Genomic DNA, 27,585 nt, shown 5'->3' with positions numbered 1-27,585 from the left:
ATTGTACTAAATGATTCACCAAGTTACTTGGGAAAACAATTAGAGACTGTGGTCTACGCCAGTGGTCCCCAACCTTTTAGAGGCTGGGGACCGGCAGGGCAACTGCCTGCCTGCGCATGCCGTGCATGCGCGGCCACACCCATGCCATGCATGCGTGAAAGTGCCATGCGTGGCGCATGTGTGCATGCACAGCCTGGCCGCGCATGCACGGCCCTGATTCCCTCTCCCCCCTCTCCCGCAGTAAGAAGCTTCCCGGGCCACAAGCTTGCGGCCTGGGAAGTTTCTTACTGCGGGGGGGGGGGCAGGGAGAGGGAGCCGCAGCTCTCTAGGTGTTCACGGACTACAATGACCACAAGCTCCTGCATACTGGCAGGGACTCATGGTCATTGTAGTCCATGGACGTTTGGAGAGCCACAGTTTGGCCACCTCTGCTGCATAGCTTGCTGAAACTATGGATAGATCCCTATGGCATTTTGCATCACTTAGCATGTCATGTTAAGACATAATGCTTCTGTCTTTAGACTTCTGGTTGGTTCTACAACCCTCATCCTGTTGCACCACTGAAGGGACAATCTGTCAATTGTACAGACTCCCGATGCGTAATCCACCTTGAATCCAAGTGAAAAAAGGGGACTATAAATAACATTAATAAAAATTAAGACAAGGTTCAGAGGGGTAGCCATGTTGGTCTGAAGCAGCAGAACTAGGTTTGAGTCCAGTGGCAACAGAGTTAGATTTGAGATATAAGTTTCCATGTGCAAGCACACCTCTTCAGATAAGCATATATATTGAATAAAACTTTGCTGGTCTTGATGGTGCTCCTGGACTCAAACTTGGTTCTAAAAACTAAGAATTGGACTCCTTGAAGGTCTGTTGAATCCACCCCACTAATAGGCCACTAATAATTGTACAGTGGCGGCTTCTAATCTGGAGAACCCGGTTTGATTGCCCGTTCCTCCACGTGCAGCCAGCTGGGTGACCTTGGGCTAGTCACAGTCCTGTTAGAGCCGCTCTCACAGAGCAGCCCTGTCAGAGCTTTCTCAGCCTTACCTACCTCACAGGGTGTCTGTTGTGGGGAGAGGAAGGAAAAGGGTTTGTAAGCCGCTTTGAGTCTCCTTCAAGTAAGGAAAAGCAGGGTATAAAAACCAACTCTTCTTTTTGGAATCCTTAAAAACAGTCCTTGGAAAGTCAGCCAATGCTCCCTCCATCTAGTACAGCAGATAAGTGGAGGTTGTTTGTTGACTGGGGACTTCTTGGGTTTCAGTCTGTCCTGTTCGCTGCTCGGCCACACAGGCTTCTATTTTGCAAAGCCAACAGCTTCTGTCTGGCTCATGACCTCTGTCCCGTCCCCTCTCGCCTAGGCCTGATGTCCAAGCATTTGCAAAAGGCTGCCGTGAACCTGATCGGAGAGCAAGACTGCAAGAAGTTCTACCCCATCCAGATCAGCGGGAGAATGGTGTGTGCCGGCTTCCTGCAGGGCACCGTCGACAGCTGCTCGGTGAGTCCAGTCGGCACCTTCCCCTTCCCCTTCGAGACAGCAGCTGCTCCCCAGCTCTCTCCCTTCACCTCAATACGCGGTCAGGCACCAAACTAGTGCTGCAGGCACAGCCCTTACAGCTGGCTTGTTCTGGCCCGAGTTAACTTTCAAAGGATCCCAGTTCCCAAAGATTGTTCCCTTTCTTGACCACCCATTTTTATTTATTTTAGATTTATATGCCGCCGCTCCCCAGCAGGCCTCGCGGCGGTTTACATAATAAAATATTTAAAATACAATACCCCCCCCCGTAATTTACCCATAAATTTTGCATTTTATCTAAGCTTGCTTTCTGTTGGAGCATGGTGCTTGCTCTCAGCTTCTTCCTAAACAGCAAGAGAATCTCTCTCTACATTCTTAGGACTTTCCTTGCCAGAAGAGAACAGCTCTCCAGGCTGTCATGGCTTTTCACCACACGAAATGACACCAGCTCAGGGACAGGAAAGGTCCTTGCACACACCAATGAGCAGGGTTACAAGGTGGGAAGTGAAGTAAAAAGGAACTTAATTCTATCACCTTTGGGGCAGCAAGTGGAAGAGGGTCCAGAACCAAAGTGAGCTGGCTCCAATTAAAGCCAATTCAAAGGCTAATTTTTCAGGGGGGGAGGGCAAGGAAACTTCATTCAGCTAAGACAGGGGTGGCCAAACTGGAGCTATCCAGGTGTCCATGGACTACAATTACCATGAGCTAAGAGAACGGCTTAGCTGGGCCCAGAGCTGCATCCCGCAGCCAACCCAGGAGTGTTTTTCTGGTGCTCTGAATGTCCTTCTCTGTCTTGCAGGGCGATGCGGGAGGACCCTTAGCCTGCAAGGAGCCTTCGGGGAGGTGGTTCCTGGCAGGCATCACCAGCTGGGGCTACGGCTGCGCGCGGCCTTTCTTCCCCGGGGTATACACCAGAGTGACGGCGGTGCGGGGCTGGATCGGGCACAATCTCAAGGCGTGAGCCTCCGCGCCACTCAGGGAGAAGAGACGGCAACCTCCCGGGACGGAACCAACCCCTAGGGGAGCCACGGGCCTGGCCTAGCACAGGCCATTTGCGCCTGACCGGAAGCCACGGAGAGAGCTCTCCCCGGCATTTAACAAAGGAGCAGATTTAGAAAAAATGCTTTCTCTCAATAAAAAGAGGGACTCCTGTCTCAGTTTGAGATCATGCAAGGGGGCTGGGGCAGGCAAGGTCTCCCTGGACACCTGCCACCTTGGGACTAGAAGGGCCTGTACTCTAGGCCAGTGGCCCTTGGGGAGGGTCAGGGACTGTCCCCCAATTGGCTTATTTTCTTCCTGATGTCAAACTTGCACCCTGGTCCCTTACAGCTCTTGAGGGCAGGTGACTGGCCATTCTTCATAGTGGAGAGCTGTGTTTGGGATGGCCCCTGGGTGGAGCCAGCAGGAGGAAGACGCCTTTAGGCTGCAAAAATCTCTCACCACCAGAGGACCACACCTTAAATTGCTGCCCGTGGAGGCCAGAGAGTTGTGTGCAGGGGGGGGGATTGCGCACTTGTCTTGCTGTGCCAGAGAATCATCCGCTGCAGACTTTGCCATCTTGCAAATCTCATGTGTCATTAAAAGAGGAAACCCAAGCTTCCAGAGCTCATGGTTTTTAGGAAAAGGCTGCTTTTCATAACTGCAGACATGTGAAAATGTTTTTCTCACCAGAACCTTACCCATGAATGCTGTTGTGTAACCTTCCCCCCTCCTCAAAAAAAAGCCCCGGCATAGAAAACCAGGATGTAAGGGAAAGGGACCTAGTTTAGACTTCTCTGTTCCTTGCTTGTTTTATGTGCAGAGTTTTCGATATTGAAGAATGGTCAGTCTCATGTGTCCCGTCTGACCATCTCAGTGAGAAACAGGGTCACACTACATTGTGAATTTTCATTTCACCTGACTGCAGCTGCCTGGGAATTCTGGTGCACTTGTACATTGGGCAGTGTTCAACTGCTCCTCTAATGGTCTAGCCTCTGGCAAAACACTTCCAGGACTCCACAGACAAAAGCTCTGTCCCACCAGCATAGGGTGGAAAAGGACAGTTATCCCCTTCCTCTAGGGGGCAGCCTTTAAACCTTCCTTAGAAGGTACAGGTTATATCAGAGGTACAGGTGGCTTTCACCACACCAGGCCCCTAAAGTGATAGAATCCTGGAGCTGGAAGTGGCCATACAGGCCATCTAGTCCAGGGGTGGCCAAACTGTGGCTCTCCAGGTGTCCACACTGGCAGGGGCTCATGGGAACATGGACATCTGGAGAGCTAAAGTTTGATCACCCTAATCTAGTCTAACCTCCGATGTAATGCAGGATCAACTGAAAGTATCTGTCCAGCCACTGCTGAAAGATGCCCGTGAGGGGGAGATCACCACTTCCTTTGGCAGCCCATTCCACTGCTGAACTACAGCGACCGTGAACATTCCCCCCTCCCCTCCCGACATCTAGTATGTACCGTTCTAGTCATCATTTAAACCCATTACTGTGAGTCCTGTCCTCTGCCAACAGGATCCGCTCCCTGCCATCCTCCAAGTGACAGCCTGGAGAAAAGGAGGTTGAGAGGGGACATGATAGCCCTCTTTAAGTATTTGAAAGGTTGTCACTTGGAGGAGGGCAGGATGCTGTTTCCATTGGCTGCAGAGGAAAGGACACGCAGTAATGGGTTTAAACTACAAGTACAATGATATAGGCTAGATGTCAGGAAAAAAAAATTCACAGCCAGAGTAGTTCAGCAGTGGAATAGGCTGCCTAAGGAGGTGGTGAGATCCCCCTCACTGGCAGTCTTCAAGCAAAGGTTGGATACATACTTCTCTTTGATGCTTTAGGATGCTTTGGGCTGATCCTGCATTGTGCTGGGGGTTGGACTACATGGCCTGTATGGCCCCTTCCAACTCTATGATTCTATGATTCTACAACCTTTCAAATGCTTAGAGAGAGCCTTCATGTCCCCTCTCAATCTCCTCTTCTCCAGGCTGAATATTCCCAAGTCCCCTAGCCTTTCCTCGCAGGGCTTGGTTCTAACCCATTGGTCACGATAACCTCTTTTCTTTGCCCTGAAAGGACTGGTGAAGGCAGGGCTTCTTGTGCCCCAGCAGGGAATGCAAAAACAAAGAGGAGAAAGAGGACGTCAAACTTTCCTTTAATTCTTGCTGTACACAGTGATCCTTTCTTCAAATCCGCGGAATCCTGCAAGCTCCCATCCAGTTCCAGTATCCGACTGATACCCTTTCTCGGAGCGCAGAAGCCCCGTGATCAGTCTAGAAGGGGGGATGCTCTGTGGCCCCACAATGACCCCTTCCCGTCACATATTGGCTCGCTCCCTCTGCAGTCGAGAGTTGTATGCTCGTGAGACAGTGTTCCATGCGTCCATGTACCGGTCCATGCACATAGCAATACATTTCTGCGAAGACAAGGAAGGTAGGTCACAAAATATAGGAATGTGCTGGGGCAGGCAGCACAGAGAAGACCCACGTGTGGTGGGGGAGGAAGGAATAGGCAGTTCTTGTTCAGCCTTAACTTCTGCTATTGGAATAACTATGAACATTCAGAGCTGCCTTCTACAAGTCAGACTATTGGTCTGTCCAACCTGGTACCATCTCCTCTGACTGGCCAGAGTTCTCCAGGGTCTCAGTCAGAAAACAAGACCTTTCCCAACACCTTTGCTCTGAGATCCCTTACCGAAGATGTCATCAATATGCAAGGACCTTCTGCATGGGAAGCAAAACCCAAGAGCCAGGTCCCATTTAGGGAGGCGAAAAAGCCTCATGCCAGACAGAGCGCCCTCCTGCATGTAACGGGCTGAACATCACTTTTAGCAGGAAGTGGCAGACAAAGGAACTGGGCCAACACATCACAGTGCTGTTTTTACAGGTGCTCACCTGCTCAGAGTTATCCAGGGAACTTCCAGGTTTCCCAATACATTTTCGGAAACACTTGTCTGTCATTCTCTGCAAGGAGAAAAGGGGAAGACTGGAGTGAAGGAACAGAGGAGAACGCTGGTACGGATTTCTAGGTATCACTTCCAATAAGATACACACCTCTCTGACTACTCGACCCATAAGCAGAACTGAAGTACGTACTGCTGGATAACCTCCATATCCCACCTAGGCTGCAGGCACAGATTAAGAGCCCCGGCTCCATGCAAAAACCTGCATGCAGGAGGGCAAGCCAACACCCTACTCCCTTCACACACACACCTGGAAACAGCCAGGTCTTGTCCATTAGGAGGTAGCTGGAGCAGGCCTCTGCCCTCTCCCTGACATCCCTTGTTAAGAACAAAAACAGCCTTGCTGAAGCAGGCCAAAGTCCAGCTGGTCAGGCCGCAAAACTTCATTAAGATCCAAGACCTTGTTTTCAAATCATCTTGGAAGGCAGCATTGCAGGTGGGTCCATTTTGTGCAGCGTTCTGTTCTCAAGGGAGGCCACAGAGCTTTGATTTATTTAGCTTGGTTTGTAAGAAGAAGCAGAGAAAGAACAATTGTTTTTTATAACCTGCTTTTCTCTACCACAGTGATTCTCAACCTTCCTAATGCTGCGACCCTTTAATACAGTCCCTCATGTTGGGGTGACCCCCAACCATAAAACTATGCAAGTGTTCTTTCACAGAAATTAAACCGAAACTGACCAATGGCGTGAAGTTATATTGTTCATGATTGTATATAAATTGGCTATAAACTGTATATATAAAGTGACGGGTGCCTTCAGGAGGAGCAGCAACAGGGGCCACACCCCCCCCCCAGCCAAGTTGCTTGCCCTGCCACAACCCCTGTGAAAGGTTGTTCGACCCCCAGGTTGAAAACCACTGATATAGGGTCATATCACTCAATACATTTTTAACAGATTTTAAAAATATATAAAAAATAACTCCCACCCATTCAAGAAACCCTTCCGGAGTCCCCCAGAAACCCAAACCCCAAGGTTTCACAGAACCCTGGTTGAGAAAGCCTGCTCTAAGTAATGAGTTTCTCAGTTCAGTTCTGCCTCTTGTCTCATGAAGAACTCTTGCTCTTTTCCGCTGCTCCAGACAGAATAATGCTCTCTCGATCTACCCCACAAGGCTGTTGTGTAGATGGTGCCCCCCCCAGCCAAGCTGCTTGCCCTGCTGCGACCCCTGTGAAAGAGTCATTTCACCCCCAAAGGGGTCCCGACCCCCAGGTTGAGAACCACTGCTCTTCCAGAAGGAGTCTCAAAGCAGGTTACAATCGCCTTCCTTTCCCCGCAACAGACACCCTGTGAGGTAGGTGGGGCTGAGAGAGCTCTGCAAGAACTGCACTGTGTCAACAGGACAGTGACAAGCCCAAGGTCACCCAGCTAGCTGCATGTGAAGGAACAGGGATTCAAACCCAGCTTGGAAGATTGGAAGCTGCCATTCTGAACCAAGCTTGTCCTCCTCTTAGGGAGCTCAGTACTGCACGCATCATTCTCCTCTCCTCCATTTTATCCTCACAGCCCTGTGAGGTAGGCTAGGCCGAGATGAACTTGAATTCCTGCAGCAAAGTGGCCACTCGAATCTAGGTCTCAAAGGAGCTTCCCCCAAGTACACTACACTGTCTCCAATAAAATCAGAGTCTAGTAGTACCTTTAAGACCAACAAAGATTTATTCAGGGTGTGAGCTTTCGAGTGCAAGCACTCTTCCTCAGACTATGATCTTCTTAAGAAGATCGGTAGGTTCTTATTTGCCATCCTGGCTAATAGCGGTCAACAGTCACCTCTCCCAACTCCTTATATTGTAAAAGAAAGACCAAAATACCCCCAGACACTTGAAATGGCACAGCAATTCCCTTCTTTTCCCCCAGAGCCTACTTCTCAACCTTTTAAAAGGAACCAGGCAGCCACCCTGCCAGGGAAGGTCACAACCAGGACATGAAGGTTGTGGATTTCTCTGGCTTGATTTCACCCCCACCCTCTGGCTTTCCGAGATAGATAACCCTTGAATAAAGGAAGCTTGTGTGTTGGGTGAGCAGGAAGGTTGTGCCAATGCTTGGCTCTTGTGGCCTTTTCTTCCAGGCCCAGGGAAATGCTGGTTGCTACCCTGCGGTCGGGAGGTGAATTTCCTCCAGGCCAGAGATTCTGGGGCGTGTTGTATGTGTGTGTATTTTCTTGGTGGGAGGGCATCATCTAGACATGAAATTGGGGTCACTGTGGGGGAGCAGGTAGTTACGAGTGTCCAGGATTATACAGTGGGGTTGGACTAGATGACCCTGGAGGACCCTTCCAACTCCATGCTTCTATGATTCCATTCAGCCACCAGCTTTTAAAGCCTGCTAGCGAACCGTGAATTTTGTTCATAAGTGGTAAAGTCCTCCCAACTCAGGAGGCTCAACCATCGTGCAATAAATAGAGTCCTCCTCCCCCCGCTCACCTGTAGCAGCTCCTGCGCGTTGGCCACGGCAATCTGCACCTTGACCTGCTCCATAAGCACACCCGGATCCAGCCGGCCCCCCGACCCGAAATCTGCTCCGGCAGCCATCCTGTCCCCGACCCAGGCAGCGTGTGAGTTGAGCATGCGCAACAGCGGGACTACAGTTCCCAGCACCCCTTCCGGACGGAACCGGATGTAGGAGAGAAACTCCTGGCATGCAACTGAACTGAGGTTTTCCGCCAAAGAGGTAGAAAAAACGCCTGATAATGAAAGCGCTTCTCGATTTCCGGTATTGTTCGGTAGCCCTGAAAAAGAAAAGTGGTCGGGGGCTAAAGCGCGTTCGTGGAGTGCCTCTCCTTTGCACTAAGCGTTGCCGTAGAACTGCCTTGCAGGGTTATTGTGGGCCATTCTCTGCCTCTCTCGGCCTATGTTCCCATCAAACTCGGTGGAGCCGTTAATAATAGACTACCACGCAGGGTTCAGGGGGGTGGCCGTGTTGGTCTGCAGCAGCAGCAGACTGGGGAAGCTCAGCCCTGGAACAAAACTTCGTTGCTCTCAAAGGTGCCGCTGGGCTCGCCTTTTGTTCTGCAGTGCAGGGGGGTTAACCCTTTGCAATGGGATATGAACAGCGTGGTGTGTTTCAGAGCTGTTATATAAAAACTATTTCAAGACCCCCATCTGAATCTAGGGATGCCTGCCTCCAGGTGGGGCCTGGGAGTCCTCTGGAATTACAGCTCATGTTATAGGGGTGCCAGTCTACAGGTGGGACCTGCGTATCCCCTGGAATTATAGCTTATCTTCAGACTAAACTGGTTTCCTCAGGAGAAAATGGAGGCTTTACAGGGGGGGGGGGGACTCCATAGTATTGTACTTCACTGAGGTCCTTCCCTATCCTGAACCCTTCCCACTCCCAGCTCCACCCCTAATGTCTTCCAGGTATTTCCCACCCCAGAGACAGCAGCCCTGGTGCACAAAATTGGATCGAGATACAATCAGATCTGGGGAATGTGAAGGATAAAACACAAAGCGGTGGGAAGAGGTCATGGCTCAGTGACAGAGCATCTGCTTGGCATGCAAAAGATCCCAGGTACAATACACAGCATCTCCAGCTGAAGATCAGGTAGCAGGTGAAGTAGCCTCTGGGGAGCTACTGCCAGTCTGATGGATCAGTGGCCTGACTCTGTATAGGGCAATTTCATGTGTTAAAAAAATTCCAGAGATACAGCTAAAGTAAATGATATCGTAAAGACTAATGCAATTTTTTCAGGGCATATGGTTTTGTGCTTTGACTCATGAAAGCTTGTTTGCTTGTGTAAAGTAGCATCAAGTTATGGTGGGCAAGGGCCTTTCAGAACGAATGAGAATTGGGGTGGTTTGCCATTGCCTTTCTCTGCAGAGTCTTCCTTGGTGGCCTGCCACCCAAGTACTGACCCTGCTTAGCTTCCATCATCTGGCTGTTCCATGCCTTCTTCCCTCCCATGAAAGTTCATATCCTGTAAAATGTTTGGTCTTTAAGGTGCTACTGGACTCAAATTTTGTTATGCTGCAGGCTAACATAGCTAGTGACTTGAAACTGATAGTGAGATAAGCAAGATATTAGCACCTGTAGTGCGTCAGAAATCCAAAGGCTTTGTTAAGACAGTTGCTTTGTTTTTTCCATTGTTGAATCTGCTGAATTCATATCGATTTGAACCCGGGTCTTCCTCCTTCCTATCCCCCGAATTGAAATACTGCACTTGATTGGGGAAGTTCAGAGCAGGGGAGGGGAATGGTGATCAGGAAGCTGCTCATTTATTTTTATTTTTCTGAACAAGTGAAGGGGGGGGTAAGGTGAAGTTCAGATGGGATGAAAGCAAAGTGCTTTATTTCTTGAGTTTTGACTCCAAGCCAGAGCAAGCTGGGGAGGAGCCAGCAGGAGGCTGCTTGTTTCTCTCTTTCTTTTCCTGAACAAGGGGGGGAGGCGGGAGGTGGCAGCAGCTTCACAGAGAATGAGGCAAATCTCTGTTAAGTGTGGGCTTCTGGAGTGCAGTCACTTTAAAACAGAGCCCAAAATGGGGGCAAAAATAAGTCTTGGGAGGGAAGTCTTGCAACTGGGAACCAGGCAGTCTTTGAACTGCTGCCCTGGCCAATCAGGGAAGACTACTTCTCTACTCAGCGTTGCAGGAAGTTAATCCGGCAAAACGCAGAACATCTACACATACTGCCTTTCAAAGGCGGTTTTTCAAATATAGCGACTTATATCCACTCCTGGATATTGCAGGGGAAAGGTAGGGTCACCGCGAATCAATCATAGACATTGCAGAGGGAAAATTTAAAGCACTCAAAATGGAAATCAAATACAGTGCAGACGGGAGGGGTTTATTCAGGCTGGGAGAGGATAAAAAGCAAAGTGCAGACTCAACCCTGGTATTTGAACTTCTTGATGAATCCTAATTCTGGAATTTCACATTGGATTCTTTGAAGTTCTTTTGTATGAAAACAATAGAGTGCTTTGGAAGTTTTCCCCCATCCACACACACAGATGTATCTGAATACTGTGATCTTCAACATCAGATGTGTGCCCATTTATTATTTTGTATATGGCCTGGTCTTTTTGTCCAATGTGGAGAACAAAGCCCTGACCTAGTTAGTCCAATATAGTCTGATCCCATCAGAACTCGGAAGCTAAGGATGGTCAGCCTTCGTTAGTACTTGGATGGGAGACCACACAAAGGAAGACCAGAGTAGTAACAATAGCAAATCACCTCTGAATGTTGCTTGCCTTGAAAACCCTGTGATGTTCTCCATAAATCTGTTGCCACATGACAGCAATAAAAAGCAGAGGAAGCAAAAGTAGCATCTAGGTTTATGGCAGAATTTGGTTCTTGAGTCTATGCCTTTCTTTGGCTGTCCATTGCTTTGGTGACAAGTTGATATTGGCCAGTTTATTTCTGCTTTCCAAAGGCAGACAAATACACTTACATGGCAACACTTAAATCCAACTCTCAATGTATCCCTATCTGTGGCTACTTAAACCCAGAGATTAAGACCATGGACAGACAAGAAAAGAAAAAAACTTGGGTCTATTGTCACACATTACAAGGCTCCGGTTTGCAGAAAAATAGAAAACCTAAAACAAGCCAACAAACCCTAGAAGTAGTGCCTGTAGCTTTAAGGGGGAAATGTTCTCTGTGGCTATTGCTAGGCAACCACAATAGTATTGCCAGCCTTGTTTTTTGCCATTAAAAGGCAGTGAGTGCGGGCAGGGCTATTTCCAGGGCTATTTTGGTGTTTGATGGAGGACTTACTTGCTACTACTTGACTGGCATGCCTCCCCAGGCCCAGCTGCTTGCTCCTGTTCAACAGCAGCCACCACTCAAAAAACAATGTGGAATAGCGGTTAAAACTTTCAGTGTAGAATGCAGGAGATCCGGGTTTAAATCCCCCACGCTACCATGGCATCTTGTTGGGTGACCTTGAGCCATTCCCAGGTTACCCTACCTTACAAGATACTCATGAAGCTACAATGGAAGAGAACAATACAAGACACTTTTGAGGAAAGTGGATACAAAATAAACATCGCCGAAGAGGAGGGATGGATAAAATGCAGATAGGTGGGTAGATGGGATGGAGAGAAGGAAGCAAGGAAAGGTGAACAAAGGCCGCTGCCAGGAGGAGGGGAAGAGGAAATCATGGGGGTGGGGGGAAGGGATAAAGGGAAAATGAGGTGCCCTTCATAAGCCCTTGTGCGATTGGGCCTGGCCCAGGGCTGGCACTTAACAACTCAGCAAGACATTTACCAGGAAGGGCTTCCCAGGGGTACAGAAGGAGAAGAAACAGAAGACAGGGGAGCGGATATGAGGTCTGCTGGGTGGTGGGTGGGAAAGAGTGAAAAGGGCAGGGAAAGGGGAAACACAAAAATAGTGGGTAAGAATGGAAAATGAAATTCCATCTGCAAGCAAGCATGCAGCAGGTAGAAGAGTTCTGCATGGCTGCAAAAAACACCCCATATCATTGATGCTCTGCATAGCTTCTAGGCACACCTTCCATTGCAATCAGTGGTTCTGGGGACAAGGATTATGCTTAGGTTATTTCTTTATCGTATGGCATGTGTGTGCAGTGTAGCCAGGAGCTCTGCGGATTGCCTGGCAGCCCTGCTGGGAGGGGGGTTTGCCATTGCCTCTGTCCTGACCCCTAGTGTTCCTTACAGGAACTACAACTCAGACCCTTGGAAGTCACCCATGTAAATATTAGCCAGGGTCAGCCCTGCTTTGTTTCTGAGATCTGAAGGGATTGGACGCTGAGAGACAGGCCAGTTTCTAGCTCTTCACTGCCAAATGGATGACCCCTCCTTTACCTGATAAAGTGAGCAGTGAATCCTTGAAAACTTATACTGGAATGATTTGGGGTTTTTTTAGTCTCTTAAGGTGCCAATTCCTGGCAAATAGATGGGGAAGAAATGGAGATAGTGACAGATTTTCTTTTCCTGGGCTCCAAGATCACTGCAGATGGGGACTGCAGCAAAGAAATTAAAAGACGCTTGCTCCTGGGGAGGAAAGCTATGGCAAGAGCCAGTTTGGTGTAGTGGTTAGGAGTGCGGACTTGTAATCTGGCATGCCAGGTTCGATTCTGCGCTCCCCCACATGCAACCAGCTGGGTGACCTTGGGCTCGCCACGGCACTGATAAAACTGTTCTGACCGGGCAGTGATATCAGGGCTCTCTCAGCCTCACCCACCCCACAGGGTGTCTGTTGTGGGGAGAGGAAAGGGAAGGCAACTGTAAGCCGCTTTGAGCCTCCTTCGGGTAGGGAAAAGCGGCATATAAGAACCAACTCTTCTTCTTCTTCAAATCTAGACAGCATCCTAAAAAGCAGAGACATCACCCTGCCAACAAAAGTGCGTTTAGTCAAGGCTATGGTCTTCCCAGTTGCAATGTATGGCTGTGAAAGTTGGACCATAAGGAAGGCCGAGCGTCAAAGAATTGAGACTTTTGAACTGTGGTGCTGGAGAAGACTCTTGCGAGTCCCTTGGACTGCAAGGCCAACAAACCGGTCAGTCCTAGAGGAGATCAGCCCTGCCTGCTCTTTAGAAGGCCCGATCCTGAAGATGAAACTCAAATACTTTGGCCACCTCATGAGAAGGAAGGACTCCCTGGAGAAGAGCCTAATGCTGGGAGCGATCGAGGGCAAAAGAAGAAGGGGACGACAGAGAATGAGGTGGCTGGATGGAGTCACTGAAGCAGTAGGTGCAAACTTAAATGGACTCCGGGGAATGGTAGAGGACAGGAAGGCCTGGAGGATCGCGATGGGTCCATGGGGTCGCGATGGGTCGGACACGACTTCGCAGATAACAACAACAAGATGCCAATAGCTCTCCTGTTTCTATCTTGTTGCAGACTGATATGGCAGTTCCTCCGGACGATTCACTCCATAAGTGAATTGTGGCATTTCCTGCCAGAGGGAGTAGGAATTGCCACAAGCATAGATGGCTTTAAAAGGGGGTCAGGCAGATTCACGGGGAGGCCCATCGACCGCTACTAGCTATGGTATGTAAAGGGAACCTCCGTATGCAGAAGCAGTCAACCTTCAAGAGCCAGTTCGGTGTAGAGGTTAGAGTGTCAGGCTAGCATTGGGGAGATTCAGGTTCAAATCCTCCCTTGCCACAAAACGTATTCCGTGTCCTTGGACCAGCTGGTCTCTCTCAACCTAACCTACCTGACAGGGTTGTCATAAAGACAGCATGGAGGAGGAAGAGGAGAGAACCACATTTGCCACCTTGAGCTCTTTGAAGGAAGGGCAAGAGATTAAAAATAAACCCTTCATTGTTCTGTATGTTGGTTTACTACTCACCCTTTTCCTATCTGTATGGACTGGTCGTGCTTATTCCATCACGTTATCTTCCCTCATAGGGTTGCCAGCCCTGGGTTGGGAAATCCCTGGAGACTTTAGGGATGACGTCTGAGGAGGGTTTGGTGAGGGGAGGGTTTTCAGTGGGGCACAATGACATGGGTGTCCATATTCTGCAGGAGAACTGATGCCCGGCACTTGGAGATCAGTCACAATAGGATGAGCTCTCAAGCTGTTCCCCAGGAGATGGGTAACCCTGTTCCTTCTCCTAAACAAATTAAAAGGAATAATACTTTTCCTTGGGATCTACCTTGAATTTCCATGAGAAAAGTGGACCCTAAACAAGTTTAAGCTGATGCCATTCACATCCCTGCTCCAATAACTTGTTGGAAATCCCAGAATATGGAAACAATCCACCTCCCAATGGCTGTTGGTGGAAAAGCAGCTGAATTTAACAATTGCACACGAAATACACAACAGGTGCATGACCTTCGTGGGTTTAACAAGTGGACTGAGCGATTAATCGGACCAATCTGATACAGGAGAGGGCGAGTGCATTCCTTCCTGGCCAGCATTCCCGTTTGGCTGCCTCCCGCCCCCCCTCCGGGCGTTCAGAATGATTTGCCGTTTCTACAATTTCCTGGCAGCCGTTAAGCCATCTCTCGTGTGGGTGTTGAAGTCCTGCATCATTGACTTGCTGTTTTGGTAGCTGTTAAATCCCCAGCCAATCCAAAACTGGGTCTGAGCCAAGAAACGCTTAGGTGGCCCTTTTGATGTACCTTTTGATGTACGATGGGAGTTAAAGAGAGATGCCTTTTCAGAGCAGCCTCCGGATTTCAGGCTTTGTTTTTTCTTTAAAGGGGCTTTATTTTCAAGCAGAACCCACCACAGATATATGTGGCCTGATTTGTTCTCTAAATGTCCCCTGTGGCCTCAGATACTGACCATCTAATACACTTTTTGTCCGATGCTGAGGAACAGGGAGTACAAACTCACTGGAAGGAAGAATAGCTAGGATTCCTTGAGAGGTCCCACACAATATCATCCTGGTTAACATGTAGGAATACTGGCCTCCAGGTGGAACCTGGGGATCCCCTGGAATTACAGCTCATCTCCAGAATACGGAGACCAGTTTTCCCTCCCCAAAATGGATGCTTTGAAGGGTGGACTCTGTGGCATTGTACCCCACCCAGGTCCCTGTCCTCACCGGGTTCCATCTCCAAATTTCCAGGAGTTTCCCATCCTTGGGCTCACCACAGCACTGATAAAGCTCTTCTGACTGAGCAGTGATATCAGGGCTCTCTCAGCCTCACCTCCCTCACAGGGTGACTGTTGTGGGGAGGGGAAAGGGAAGACGATTGTAAGCCGCTTTGAGACTCCTTCTGGTAGAGAAAAGCGGCATATAAGAACCAACTCTTTTTCTTCTACCTCACAGGGTGTGAGACTTAGGGTAGAGAAAAGCGGCATATAAGAACCAACTCTTCTTCAGTAATATCAGGGCTCTCTCAGCCTCACCTCCCTCACAGGGTGTTTGTTGTGGGGAAAGGAAAGGGAAGGCGACTGTAAGCTGCTTTGAGACTCCTTCGGGTAGAGAAAAGCAGCATATAAGAACCAGCTCTTCTTCCCCTTCTGGATCTGGCAACCCTAATTGTATGGCATGTGAGCAGTATAGCCAGGAGATCCTGGGGTTGTCAGGCAGCAAGGCAAGGAATGTTCAAAAGTGGTTTGCTGTGGCCTGCCTCTGCATCATGACCCTAGTGCTCCTTGGAGGTCTCCCATCCAAATACTAGGCAGAGCTGACCCTGCTTAGCTTCTGAGATTTAACAAGATTGGGCTTGCCTGGGCTATCTGGGTCTGAGCTACCCCAATTGCTATAAGCGCTAATGATTTGCATACAATTCCTGGTGTTACCAGCTTAGCAAAATGAGAGAAAAAGCCGTGGACTGCAATCAGGGATGGTCTCTGTTTTTCCTGATTATATTTCAGTTCTACATCATTAGATCTTGCCCTGATTGGCTCCAACCCAAGGCCTTGTGATCCTGCTTCTCCCCCTCCCCAGTAACCTCATATATAAACTGAAGATCCACTACCTTCATCTGTCAAAGAAGGGTCTTATCCAGGGAAGCCCATGCTGGAAGGAAATATTAAGTCTTCAGGGTGTGAATATCTTGGAATTGGCATAATTGAGCAGAATATAAAGGGTGTCCTGCAGGGGGCATCACAGGCAACATATGTTTAGCATAGTGAGAAAAGGAACTTCCTGGTGATTTTCAAATTATCTCCTCCAGTCTCTTGATTGGCTCGACAAAAGACTTCCTGCTTTTTTCAGCATACTTCCTCCCCACTTGCCTCTAGAACAGCGGTTGAACAGAAGAATGACTGCAGACAACTGTTAGCATGCAGTTAGGTCTCTCCTGTCTATATACATAGTTGATTCCCTTCACCATAAAATCTATTTTATTTTTTAAGCAGCTTGGTGCTGCGCTCCATCTGCCTATTCAAACTCTGCCAACAGATTAGACTCCTGTTCATGAGTGGCAGCTAGAGAGCCCTGGCGATTTCGCTCCATGCAAATGTGACACAATTTTGAGAAGACCGGTTTCCTTTTAGCATGAAGAAATATATATTGGAGTCCTTCTGCATTTATCTTGTGTACTGCGAATGGCGGAAAAGCAGTTCACATATATAACTTTGGTGTGGGAATAAAACCTTCCTAAGAGATAAATGCTCTACTATGGTTAGCCCAGCCCCCCCCCCCAGACACCCCAAGAAGGAGAAAAGACCTTAACAAAATAAATTATTAAAATCTGGGAGCTCTCTAGTCCGGGTCATTTGGTTCCTGTTTAAGATTTTAATAATAGATTTGGAATATGAGGCTAGTGTTGAGGCTTAATGGCGTTTTTTACTTTCTTTGTAATAAATACTTATATTTTCGTACATTTGAACATTTTCAATTATCTACACATTGTATTTATAATAATCGGATGCATATTTATTTATTTTTGACCTTTCTGGAGTTCTTGGCAGCACAGGCTAGCCTGATCTCATCAGATCTCAGAAGCAATGCAAAGTTGGCCCAGTTAGTACCTGGATGGGAGACCACCAAGAAAGTTCAGGGTGGTTGAGCAGAGGCAGGCGTTGGAGGGTAGACTCTATGGCAGGGGTAGTCAACTTGTGGTCCTCCAGATGTTCATGGACTACAATTCCCATGAGCCCCTGCCAGCAAACGCTGACAGGGGCTCATGGGAATGGTAGTCCATGAACATCTGGAGGACCACAGGTTTGACTACCCCTGCTCTATGGCATCATACCCCACCAAGGTCACTGGGGAGAAATGCTTTACCTAAAGGGGTCACTGGGGAGAAATGCTTTACCTAAAGTATTGCATGACTCCACGGTGGACTTTTTGTTCCTTGCTTTCTCTTCATTTTAATTCTGTGACATGTGCCCTTAAAACCACCACACCCCACACACACACATCCTGGTTATCACATCTGAATTCAATTTCATGTTCCACTACCAAGAGAGAGGCCCTCATTTATGTTCGGCAAAGCAGTTTGTAATGAAATAGGCCTTTAATTGCTTCTTTAATAAAACCTCTGAGAGTAATAAACGCTGTAACCATATCCAGGTTCTGTAGATTTTTATTACGTCCTGTGCCTGTGAGCTACCCAATGAGTCTTCAAGTCAGGGACTATTTCCAGTAGTGGCTGTGAAAGTTGGACGACGAAGAAATCGGACAGGAGGAGAGGTGATTCGTTTGAACTCTGGTGCTGGAGAAGGATTCTGTGGACAGCAAAAGTCACAAACAGGGACATATTACAGTGCATGAAGCCTGATAGATCAGTGGTCCCCAACCCCTGGTTCGGAGACGGGGACCAGTCCGTAAATCAGTTGGTACCAGGACACGGCTCCTCCTCGTCCTCCTCCCCGGCTGCTGCCTCTGGGGCTGCCCTGCCATTCTGCCGCCGGCTCACCTTTGGTGCTCTCCTGCGGCCACCATGGCTGGAGCTCCCCCTCCGCGTGGCACTGCGCAGCTGCTGCTGGCAGCGCCCCCCAGTGGGCAGCAGGAGGTCAGGGGCACCAGTGGGAATGCAAGTGGAGCAGAGGCTCAGGTGGCGGTGACGTCCCTTCATAAAAGACTACTCCCCCCCAGGCCTCAGTAAAATTGTCATGCTTGACCGGTCCCCGGTGATAAAAAGGTTGGGGACCACTGTGATAGATCACTGGAAGGCAAAATCACAAAAATCCGGCTCACTTACTTACTCAATGGAGAAAGCGGTGAGGCTAGGCTTGGGCAGTGGTAGAAGGAAACCAGGCCGACCAAAAATGCGGTGGTTAGACACGATCAACACAGACACTGGCCAGAACATTATACAATTAAAAGAAGCGGTGCAAGATCAGAAATGGTGCGGACATTTGACCCAGAGGACAGTCACGAGTTGGACAGGACCGAATGGCTGACATCATCATCATTCTGCAGTACGTGGTGGAACGTGTGACCCTGTGGGGTGTTCAAGGTAAGAGACAAGCAAGGTGGTTTGTCCTTACCTCTATGTAGCAACCCTGGACTTCTTCAGGGGTCTTTCACCCAAGCACTGACCAAGATCACTCCTGCTTAGCTTCGAAATGAGGCTGGGCCATCCAGATCAGGGCGTTTGGCAATGTCCCTTTTTTAAAAATCATTTACAAAAGAATAGCCTCAAGACATCTGACTAGCTAAGAGTTCAAATTTACATCTGCAAAAGCAACATTCTTTCTGTACAGTTACCACTTCTGCAGGATTACTCTACCCAGCTCCTTCCCCTATGAATTTCCTGGCATTTGCCTCCATTTCTCCTCCGAGAGCCTTGGGAGTGTCCTGCGGCATCTATGCCCAAAAAGCAGTCTTGACAAAATGCTAATTCCCGCCCCCCTGCAGTGATTCCCCATCCAAGATTTCAATAATTAACATTTTCAAGGTCATCCTTCATTTGTTATTTATGGAAGCGAGGTGTCGGGATTGAAGTTTGCAGAGCGATAAATATTTTACCGGCCTCTGGTGCCGATGCCTGGACTGCCGCTCGGGTCTCCTCTGTAACTTTCAAACCGGATCACTCGGTCAGTGAGGTCCAAGTTTTGACAGGCAGAGACACAATTTTGCCTGGAGTATGAGAAAGGCTAGCCAATGGGTGTGTCAGCTGTGTGGGATTTCACAACAGAAGGGTTTAGTGGCCAGGAAACTGCTGTGTGGGATTTGGTGAACGGTTTCTTATTGCTTTTGATGCAGAGCATCAAGTTGGCACCGGCAGGGCATCAGGTTGGCATGCCAAGGGCCCCCGATCCAATCCCTAGCATCTCCAGTGAAAAGGATCTGGGCTCGGGGGATGTGAGAGAGCTCTGCCCCAGTCCCCAGAGAACACCCAATTGCCTTTATAGGAGACAATTCCAATAGTCTGACTCTGGCTCAGCGGAGAAAGCCGCCTGCCTGACGTGCAGAAGGTCCCGGGTTCGGTTCCCTGGCATCTCCAGTGGAAAAAGGGCACAGTCGCCCGCCATGCGAAAGAGACCCGGCCAGTCAGAGGAGACCTGGTTGACCTTGATAGAAAAATAACAAGGCAGCCATGTGCCTCCCTCCCACCCTCCTGGTGCCATGCTCAGTGCAGGGAGAGGGGGTGTTCTCCCAACCACACAACGAAGCGCACAAGCTGATCCTGGGCACAAAGCCATCCTTTACTGTGCACCCCCCCCCCCTCAAATCTCTTAAGTGCAAGAGCGCCGGAACGCTTCCCCTAATAGGATTCCTCTCCTTCCAACAGTCCTCCCAAGCCTTACCCCGGAGCGGCGTCCCGGGGGCGCTTACTCCGAAGCAAAGGCACCCGAGGCTGCCCGCCTTCCCCGACGCTGCGCTCCAGCCGGGAGCCCAGTCCGGCGTGGCCCCTCGGCCCGCCGCTGCCAGCCTGTGCTCGGCCCCCTTCGGGGTGGGTGGGTGGGAGGGAGGGAAGGAGGGAGGGAGCTTGCTCGTGAGGAGCCCCGCCTCGGGTCCGGGGCTGCTGCTGCTGCTGCTGCTGCTGCAGCGGCGTCCCAGCAACGCAGGGGGGCGTGAGCGCCCTCCCTCCCGAGGGGGCGCGCCGAGAGCGGGCGGAGGCGGGGGGGGGGGCTCTCGGGGGCGCGCCTCGGGTCCCGGGGCCGGGAGGCGGGCAGGCGCCGGCGTGCGCGGCGCTTCCGACGAGGCGGGCACCGCCGCTGCGCCACGGGCTCCCGGCGGAGAGAGCGAGGGAGACGCCGGAGAGGAGCCCCGCCGCCGGGCACGATGGAGAAGCGCGCAGGCCGGCCACGGTGAGAGGGGCGTCGGCGGAGGGGAAGGGGCGGGGGGCGTCGAGCGAGCGAGCGAGCGCCCGGTCCCGATCCCGATCCCGATCCCCGGCACGGACGCTCGAGGAAGCGCGCCTGGCGCCCGCGTGTGAACAAAACGGGACTTGCTTCGGCTCCGCCGGCCGCCTGGCCCCGATCCCGCCTTGCAACCGGGGGAGGAGACCCCAGCGGCAGCAGCAGCAGCAGCAGCAGCAGCAGGGGCTGATCCCCGGCGAGGAGGGGGTTGGCTGGGGAGGGGGCTCCCCTGAACGCCCCCGTGCTCTCCCTGGCCGCGGAAGCCGATGCAAACGACCCCCGAGTCGCCTCGTTCTTTCCCCGGGAGGGCTGTCGTCTGCGGTGTCTTTGCGCGGGGAGGTCGGAGATGCCCTGGATGCCACCCCTGGGTGCGCCTGCCTGCAAAACAGGTGTCTCTGCTCCTCCCCCCCCGCCCCCTCCCCAAAGCGGTCGAGCGTGATCTCCTGGCATGCAGCTGCGGGGGGCTTGGAGAGGCGGCTGGAAGCGGCGCCTGGCTTTCGGGCCATGGGAAAAGCGGGGTGCAAGCCACCTGCTCGGGACTCCAGCCTTCTCCGGGGGGACACGATCCTTGTGCGTGCAGGTGGCTTTCGGTAGCCTGGGAGTGGGACCGCTGGCTCTTAACGGCCGTAGCTGTTTTTTCCCCCAACACCTGAGTTTCTGTATGTTGGAGATGTCTTGGATTCAACCTCCACCTGCAAAACAGGTGTCTTTGCACAGCCTCTGCCTCCCCCCACAAATCTGTTGAGCCTGATCTCTGACATGCAGCCATGGGGAGAGAAAGCCTTTCAGGAAAGAGGCTGGGGGAGATTGCCCCCGATATCCCTCCTGTTGACCTCTTGCCAGCATCCAAAAGGGGCATGCCAACTCTGAGGACCGATTATTTGGGGCTTGGATTCAGAGGCTCCCGTTGTTGCTTAGGCGAGGGTTAGCATTCCAAGTTTCCTAGAGTCATGCTGGTGTGAACACAAAGCACAGGTTGTTGATCTCCAGCAACGGGGAAGGTTGCAATGTTCTCGCCCACAGCTTGATTTAATATATATTACTCCACTTCTGCCCCCCTCTTCCCCTGCGGCTCTGGGTGGATTACCTTTAAAAGTATCAATTTAAAATAGGTTAATTTCCAAGGGCCACATCTTTTAAGAAGAAAGGAAGGGGTGGGGGGGACAGAACCAGTAAACAAAATGTAGTCCCTAAGATGTAAATTGGTAAGGTAAAATTGGATAGGGAGGCCAGCAAATTTTAGATGCTAAATAAATAACAAATATTTTATTTCTCTGCCGCCCCGTCCTGTCTGCTTGGGGCATAGTCCAGTCACACAGTCCTTCGGTTAAAACCCTCCTTCTAGAATTAGATTTCTTATAGGGTCTCAGAATTTGGAGAGGTCTCCATTGGAGGATGTTAGTGACTGGAAATTGTTGGAAATAGGATGCTGGGGTGTTGCTCTGTCTGCTCTTGTTCTGTGCCGAAGTCCCTTCTGAAACCAGAGAAACAGTGTCTGGCTGAAACTCCTTGTCCCTGCTAGAGAATGCAGACAAAAGGGGTTGGATCCTGCAAACCCGGGCTGGGTCACCACTTTGCTCTACCCCTTGGGGTCCAATTACACCTGATTCCTGTCAAATAGGCCGGCTCCTCAGTAATTGCATTCCAGTTTAAAAGGACTTGGTTTCCCTTCCAGCCCAGCCCATTTAATTTGGCCTTTCCTGATTTTGTAGATGGTTTCAGAGATTGTCCTCTTGGGGTAAACCTCCTTGAAGGGGGGCAAACTCCAAGGAACAGTTTGGGGCCTGAGCAACAAAACTGGGGTGTGTGGGTTGGTTTGTCTTTTTGCCTGCAGTCTCTGCCTTCCACCTGGGCTGAATTAGTTGGCTGGATGCAGAAATCTGCACCAGCCAATTTATGGTGACTCTGTAAGGTGTTTAAGACATGCGAGGTTTTGAGGTGGTTAGCCATTGCCTTCCTCTGCAGAGCAACCTGGGTTTTCCTTGGTCTCCCATTCAAATGCTAACCTGGAGCCACCCTGCTTAGCTTTTGAGATCTGACAAGATCCGACTAGTCTGGCCATGCGGGTCACCTTAGCAGCTCCCGTAGATGCCTATGAAAAGGGATGCCTTTTGTTTGTTGCACTCAGCTCTTTCTTCAAATTGGAAAAGGGTCGTATCTCCTGTAAGAGATCTGGTCTTTCTATCTAAAGCCCCCATTCGGGGCCTGCTGGGCATGCTCCAGTGCATTCCCCCCCCCCCAAAGTGACATTTGACAGGCCCAAATTCCAGGTCCCTCTGCTTTCACAGATGGCTGTTCAATACATTAAGCTGTGGTCCAGTGAACGTGGGGGGGGGGGGGGAAAGAGGCAGACCTCCTGGGTTTGTGAATCACCCTCTGCCAGTCTTTTTTCTGCTGAAATCAGGAGGAGGATCTCTGTTTTGATAGTACTCAATTCCAGAAGAGTCTGTTTGCTGTGAAAACTGCAAAAAGAGAGAGAGAGGCTTTTGCACCTTAAAAGGGAACAGATTTATTGTGGTAGAAACTGGAGCGGAACCAGATTTGTCAGATGAATAGCGTGCGTCCTCGGCTGACAACCGCACAAATACACAAACATATGCTCCTGGAGAGTATAAACACTCAGGTCCAAACGGCCTTGACGCGCTGGCCTTGGAGAGGGGGAAAAATTAGAACATTCTACCTTTTGTATTTATGTGTTCCTTGGACCCTGCTATTTCCAATTATTTCCTCTGTGTCTGTGCGTGTCTCTGTCAACGGGGTGAGCCCCCGGAGGGTTTGCTGTTCATTTGATGGAAGGGCTTAGTCCCTGAAGGCGTCTACTCCAGTGCCTTCTGCTCATCCCTCAGACTTGGGCCAAGTTTTCCCGTGGCGCTGCCTGCCCCACAGTCGGCACATGGGTCTGTTTGCCCCAGGGCCGTTTTGACATCTTATTCCAGCCCTGCAGGTGACACAAGATTTTTCTTTCTTTCTGTCAAACCGTTCTGGGCATCTCAGTGTCTGCTTTCGATTCCATCTTTGTTGAATGCCACGGCTGGTGGGTTCCTGATCAGCCAGATTTCGAGAGCCGTCTTGGCAGGGTGGCCTCTGATCTGGAGAACCAGGTTTGATTCCGCACTCCGCCACACACAGCCAGCTGGGTGACCTTGGGCCAGTCACAGTTCTCTCAGAGCTCTCTCAGCCCCACCTATCTCTCAAGGTGTCTGTTGTGAGGAGAGGAAGGGTAGGCGATTGTGAGCCACTTTGAGACTCCTTCAGATAGTAAAAATCAGACTACACAAAGCAAGCGCTTCTTGCTGCTCCACATCTACAGAAATCCTTGGCAGTTCAACACCCACACGTCCAGCCCTGCTTTGGTTTTCAGAGCCTTTCAAAAGAGAGCATGGCCTCTGCATTTTGCATTGCACTTTGAAAGGTCAAAGGAAGGGGCTGTGAGTGGCAGAGTATCTGCCTGGCATACAGAAGATCCCAGGTTCAATCCCCGGCATCTCCAGTTAAAAGATCTGGCTGCAGGTACTGTGAAAGACCTCGGCCTGAAACCCTGGAGAGCTGCTGCCGGTCTTAGTAGACAATACTGACTTTTTTTAATACAAGTTTTTTTTTTATTTTCATAAAGATAGAAATATAGAATACAGTATGAGTTATTAATACAAAGAATAGTAAAATATTTCAAACATCATTTGAAAATGTACGACCCCACATTAACTACACAATGATATAAACCTTTGCCCCAAGTTTATAAACTTGTTCACGTTTGAGTCTAAGAGCCATCCACATTTCCACTACATTTAAGAAAAGAGGCCTATTTAGTTACAAAAAAATTACAAGAGGATTTCATAGCTTCTCCTTACCCTTAATACAGATACATCTATAAAACAATACTGATTTTGATGGATCAAGGGTCTGGTTTCATAGGTTCATGTGACGTGTCGCTGGGTGCTGGGTGGTGCTGTTGGCTAGGTTAGGTTCAGACCCTTGCTCAGCTGTGATGCTTTCTGGGGGGGCTGTTTGGGGTAAGCTGCTCTTCTCTTCCCAAGGGCTAAATGACAAAGCACTCTGGTATAAACAGGTCCCCAGCGGCCCATGAAAGAAAAAGTGGTACTAGAGAACCGCAGGAGAACTGTCTGCAGACATCACTTGCTGCGCGCAGACGGAGTTCAGTAAACAGAGCAGAGATGCATCTCTCTTTGTCTCCTCGTCTCCCCCCCCAAAAAATTTCCATTTTAAGAAACCGTAATGTCGGACGCCTCATGTAATCTGTTGTGAATGCATATGTGTCTAATTATTTAGAACAAAAATTCTTTATTCGATCTCGGTGGCAGGCTGGGACAAAAGTTCTGCCTATGAATGTGGACCGCCTGTGCTTTTTGAGCGCTCTGTGGCTCGTGTCCGTGTGATACCACTCGGCTGTCTTTCTCTGTTCTCATTTAGCTGCCTGCTGATCCAACGCCATTTTGATTTATTTCTGAACATGACCGGATATCCTCTCCAAATTATATTTGGGTCTGTCTCGTTTGGACTGCTTTATGGCCCTCTCTCCGAGTTGTTTTGGCAGCTTCTCAGTTTGCTTGCCTGCCTTTGAGAGCCAGCTTGGTGTTGTGATTAAGAGCGACGGCCTCTAACCCAAAGACGTTGGTTCGATTCTCCACTCCTCCATGTGCAACCAACCGGGTGACCTTGGGCCGATCACAGTTCTCTCTGAACTCTCTCGGCCTCACCTACCTATTGTGAGGTGTGGAGGGGTAGGTGATTGTAAGCTGCTTTGAGACACCTTCAGATAATAAAAAGCGGAATATAAAAAGCCAGCTCTTCTTCTTTTGAAAGGTGCATGGTCTGGTTCCTGATGAGGCTGGCTGAACCTGATAATCTATCTTGTGTAATCTGCTGTGGAAACCCGGGAGTTTGTTTTTTTCTTTACAGAATGTCTCTCCGATGCAGCCCCTGCTCGAGAAACTCTTGCGTGCTTTGTGCTCTGTGGAATAGAATTGGGTCCAGTGTCCCAATGCTCTGAGTCCTGTGCCGTCTTGGGTCACTTCGGGTCCCTTTCTGGGTTACCTCTGTGGTTTTTGGGCTTATAGTACGGTTAGTGCCCCAGCCCTGCGTTGCTAATCGGCCAAGGCATTTGTTTCTGAGTTTGGCGGATGCACCATGTGCTCCTCGACCCCGCTCCGTTGCTCAGCTGCATTGGCAGCTTGCTCTGTGGGAGTCTCCTGAGTCATGGGTTTCATTTGTAAGCTGCTTATGCAGAGAGACAAGCCTGCCTGCGTGAACTTGCTCCCGATGTTTAACAGGCTCAAAAACTGGGCTGGCTGGGATTGGCGCGGTGGCTGGCCTTGTCGTGTTTACATCCCTTAGAGCTTGGCTGTCTCGCTTCTGCCCCACAGGAAGAGCCCTAGATCTGGAGAGGTGAGGTGAGGTGCTGGGGGTGCCCCCTGGAGATCTCCCGCGATTACAGTTGATTTCCAGACGACCAAGAGCAGTTCCCCTGGAGAAAATGGCTGCTTTGGAGGGTGGACTCCATGGCAGGGGTGGCCAAACTGTGGCTCCCCAGATGCCCACGGACTACAATTCCCATGAGCCCCTGCCACCAACAAGAGCCTACAGAAGCAGCTATACAGGACTAGAGGGACAGAGAGACATTAGGCCTAGTCTTTAGCATCCTTCATAACCACTGGTCTGTGGCTTATTTTCTGCCTCTGGAGCCTGTTTTGTGTATTTGCTTCTGGCTCCCTGTGAGAAATGTCTGAAAATTTTGAGGGTGAGGCCTGGGGAGGACAAGGTTTGGTGAGGGGAGAAGGCACTTCAGCAAGGGATCACCGCTGTCTGCTCTCTGAAGATTAGGTGTAATTTTGGGAGGCTGACATCCCAATTTCCATTCCTTCTCAGCTTCATGCTGTTTCCCATCATCCTCTGGGGTTGGGCTGGGAGAGATGGCAAAGCTTGGGCCTTGGGAACAAATTGACAAACTGGAGCGTGTCCAGAGGAGGCAACAAAGATGGTGAGGGGTTTGGAGACCAAGACATATGAAGAAAGGTTGGGGGAGCTTGACTGTTTAGCCTGGAGAGGATACGACAGAGGGGAGATGATAACCGTCTTCAAGTATTTAAAAGGCTGCCATATAGAGGATGGAGCAGAGTTGTTCTCTCTGGCCCCAGAGGGACGGACCAGAACCAATGGGATGAAATTAATTCAAAAGAAATTCCGTCTAAACATCCGGAAGAAGTTCCTGGCAGTTAGAATGGTTTCTCAGTGGAACAGGCTTCCTCGGGAGGTGGTGGGTTCTCCATCTTTGGAGACTTTTAAGCAGAGGCTGGATAGCCATCTGACGGAGAGGCTGATTCTGTGAAGGCTCAAGGGGGTGGCAGGTGACAGTGGATGAGCGATAGGGTTGTGAGTGTCCTGCATAGTGCAGGGGGTTGGACTAGAGGACCCATGATGTTCCTCCCAACTCTGTGATTCTATAACTATGGGTCATACTGCTGTTGTTTTCCTCCTGGTGTCCAGAGATACCGAGATGGTGTCCCTGAATCTGCAGTCTCAGACCCACTTGTGCTGACCTGATTAAGGGAAAGGGGTTTGGAAGGGAGAAGGCTGAAGCTCAGGCTCAATTCCAGTTTGGGGACTTTCTGAGTAAACGTGGCATGCAAGCACTTCTTTGTTCCTGGACTCAGCTCTTTTGCCAATGAAATGGGGCTTCATGTCACCAGTTTTCATCGATCTTCCCTGAGGAGTTACAAGCTAAGAACTGCGGGTGATGCCCAATTTGGTGCTTTTTAGTTTGGTCCCAAGAAACCTGAATCAGGAGGCCAGTTTGATAAAACAATTCATAGATCAGAGAAAGCGAATAGAGACCTGTCTTCTACCATGGAAACTGAGGAACGGATGGGTTTAAATATGCAAAGAGAACAGGGCACCAAGCTGCTTAAAAGAATAAAATAGTTTTATTTAGAAGAGAAACAACTTTGTATAGGAAGAGAGGGGAGAGAGTAAGCCCTAACTGTCTAACTGTTGTTCTGCATTCAGTTTTTTGTATTCTGGAGGCAAGCAGAGATGAAGTTTGCTCAAAGGAGCAGGAAGTTGAGCCAGTCAAGACCATATAGGAGATGATTTGAAAATATCAGGAAGTTCCTAGTCTCACGGCGCTAAATACACATCTCCTCCGATGACCCCTTTAGAATTTTCTTCATATTCTGTTCAGTCATGCACACTGCAGATAGTAATTATTCCAACAATAAGAAAGGAAGAGCTGGAGCTCATTCACAACAACTTGCGGCTGGAGGCACACTGCCTCTGAGCATGGAGGTTCCTCCATTCCACTGAACCGAACATAGAAGTTCTTCCATGATGAGCACAAATTTTAGGGATCGGTGGGACCTGTCCTCCACGAATTCGTCTTAATGAATTTGTCTTAACGCTGTCTCCGCTTCAAGCCTCATGCCGTAAATGCGTCTTGCAATGAATTTTAATTAACTTCATTATGCATTGAGGAAAAAGCCCTGGGGAAGAACCTTATAAGGAGGTCA

The 27,585-nt window shown here is 49.9% G+C and overlaps 3 protein-coding genes and 1 long non-coding RNA gene across 5 annotated transcripts in view; 2 read left to right on the top strand and 2 right to left on the bottom strand.

The window, feature by feature from the left end:
• The window catches only part of TMPRSS9 (transmembrane serine protease 9), a 50,853-nt gene extending 47,748 nt beyond the window's left edge, over positions 1-3,105 (top strand). Inside the window, exons 19-20 of the mRNA XM_077332346.1 lie at positions 1,362-1,498; positions 2,316-3,105. Coding sequence (XP_077188461.1) covers positions 1,362-1,498; positions 2,316-2,477 — 299 coding nt within the window. The 3' untranslated portion in view covers positions 2,478-3,105. The remainder of the gene's footprint in view (positions 1-1,361; positions 1,499-2,315) is intronic.
• Positions 3,106-4,632: 1,527 nt separating this feature from the next.
• Positions 4,633-8,072, bottom strand: TIMM13 (translocase of inner mitochondrial membrane 13). The gene is made up of 3 exons (XM_077332345.1): positions 7,872-8,072; positions 5,388-5,456; positions 4,633-4,909 (listed from the first exon to the last, which is right to left on the bottom strand). The coding sequence occupies exons 1-3, from the start codon at positions 8,013-8,015 to the stop codon at positions 4,811-4,813; spliced, it is 312 nt and encodes a 103-aa protein (XP_077188460.1). The 5' UTR covers positions 8,016-8,072; the 3' UTR covers positions 4,633-4,810.
• A 9,201-nt stretch (positions 8,073-17,273) lies between these two features.
• Positions 17,274-19,669, bottom strand: LOC143836745 (uncharacterized). Of its 2 annotated transcripts, none has more exons than XR_013230704.1 (3): positions 19,511-19,669; positions 17,959-18,200; positions 17,274-17,482 (listed from the first exon to the last, which is right to left on the bottom strand). It is a non-coding gene; the product is annotated as an uncharacterized LOC143836745 (long non-coding RNA). The 2 variants fall into 2 exon arrangements; XR_013230705.1 differs by having other exon boundaries at positions 17,963-18,200.
• Positions 19,670-19,854: 185 nt separating this feature from the next.
• The window catches only part of LINGO3 (leucine rich repeat and Ig domain containing 3), a 59,208-nt gene continuing 51,477 nt past the window's right edge, over positions 19,855-27,585 (top strand). Inside the window, exon 1 of the mRNA XM_077332342.1 lies at positions 19,855-20,014. The gene's annotated coding sequence lies outside the window, so the exon portion shown is untranslated. The remainder of the gene's footprint in view (positions 20,015-27,585) is intronic.

This window comes from Paroedura picta, chromosome 4, assembly GCF_049243985.1.
Source record: "Paroedura picta isolate Pp20150507F chromosome 4, Ppicta_v3.0, whole genome shotgun sequence".
NCBI classification, from domain to species: Eukaryota; Metazoa; Chordata; class Lepidosauria; order Squamata; family Gekkonidae; genus Paroedura; species Paroedura picta.
Note: the sequence above shows the minus strand (reverse complement) of the source record. Positions and strands in the feature narration are given on the sequence as shown.

What these genes read in the sequence shown, in the direction of transcription:
- TIMM13 (XM_077332345.1), bottom strand. Translation starts at nt 8,015, where the DNA reads ATGCTCAACTCACACGCTGCCTGGGTCGGGGACAGGATGGCTGCCGGA. An exon ending in ACGCGCAGGAGCTGCTACAG is followed by an intron (nt 5,457 to 7,871) that starts GTGAGCGGGGGG and finishes TTCTCCTTGCAG; the next exon opens with AGAATGACAGACAAGTGTTT. An exon ending in CCCTGGATAACTCTGAGCAG is followed by an intron (nt 4,910 to 5,387) that starts GTGAGCACCTGT and finishes TTGTCTTCGCAG; the next exon opens with AAATGTATTGCTATGTGCAT.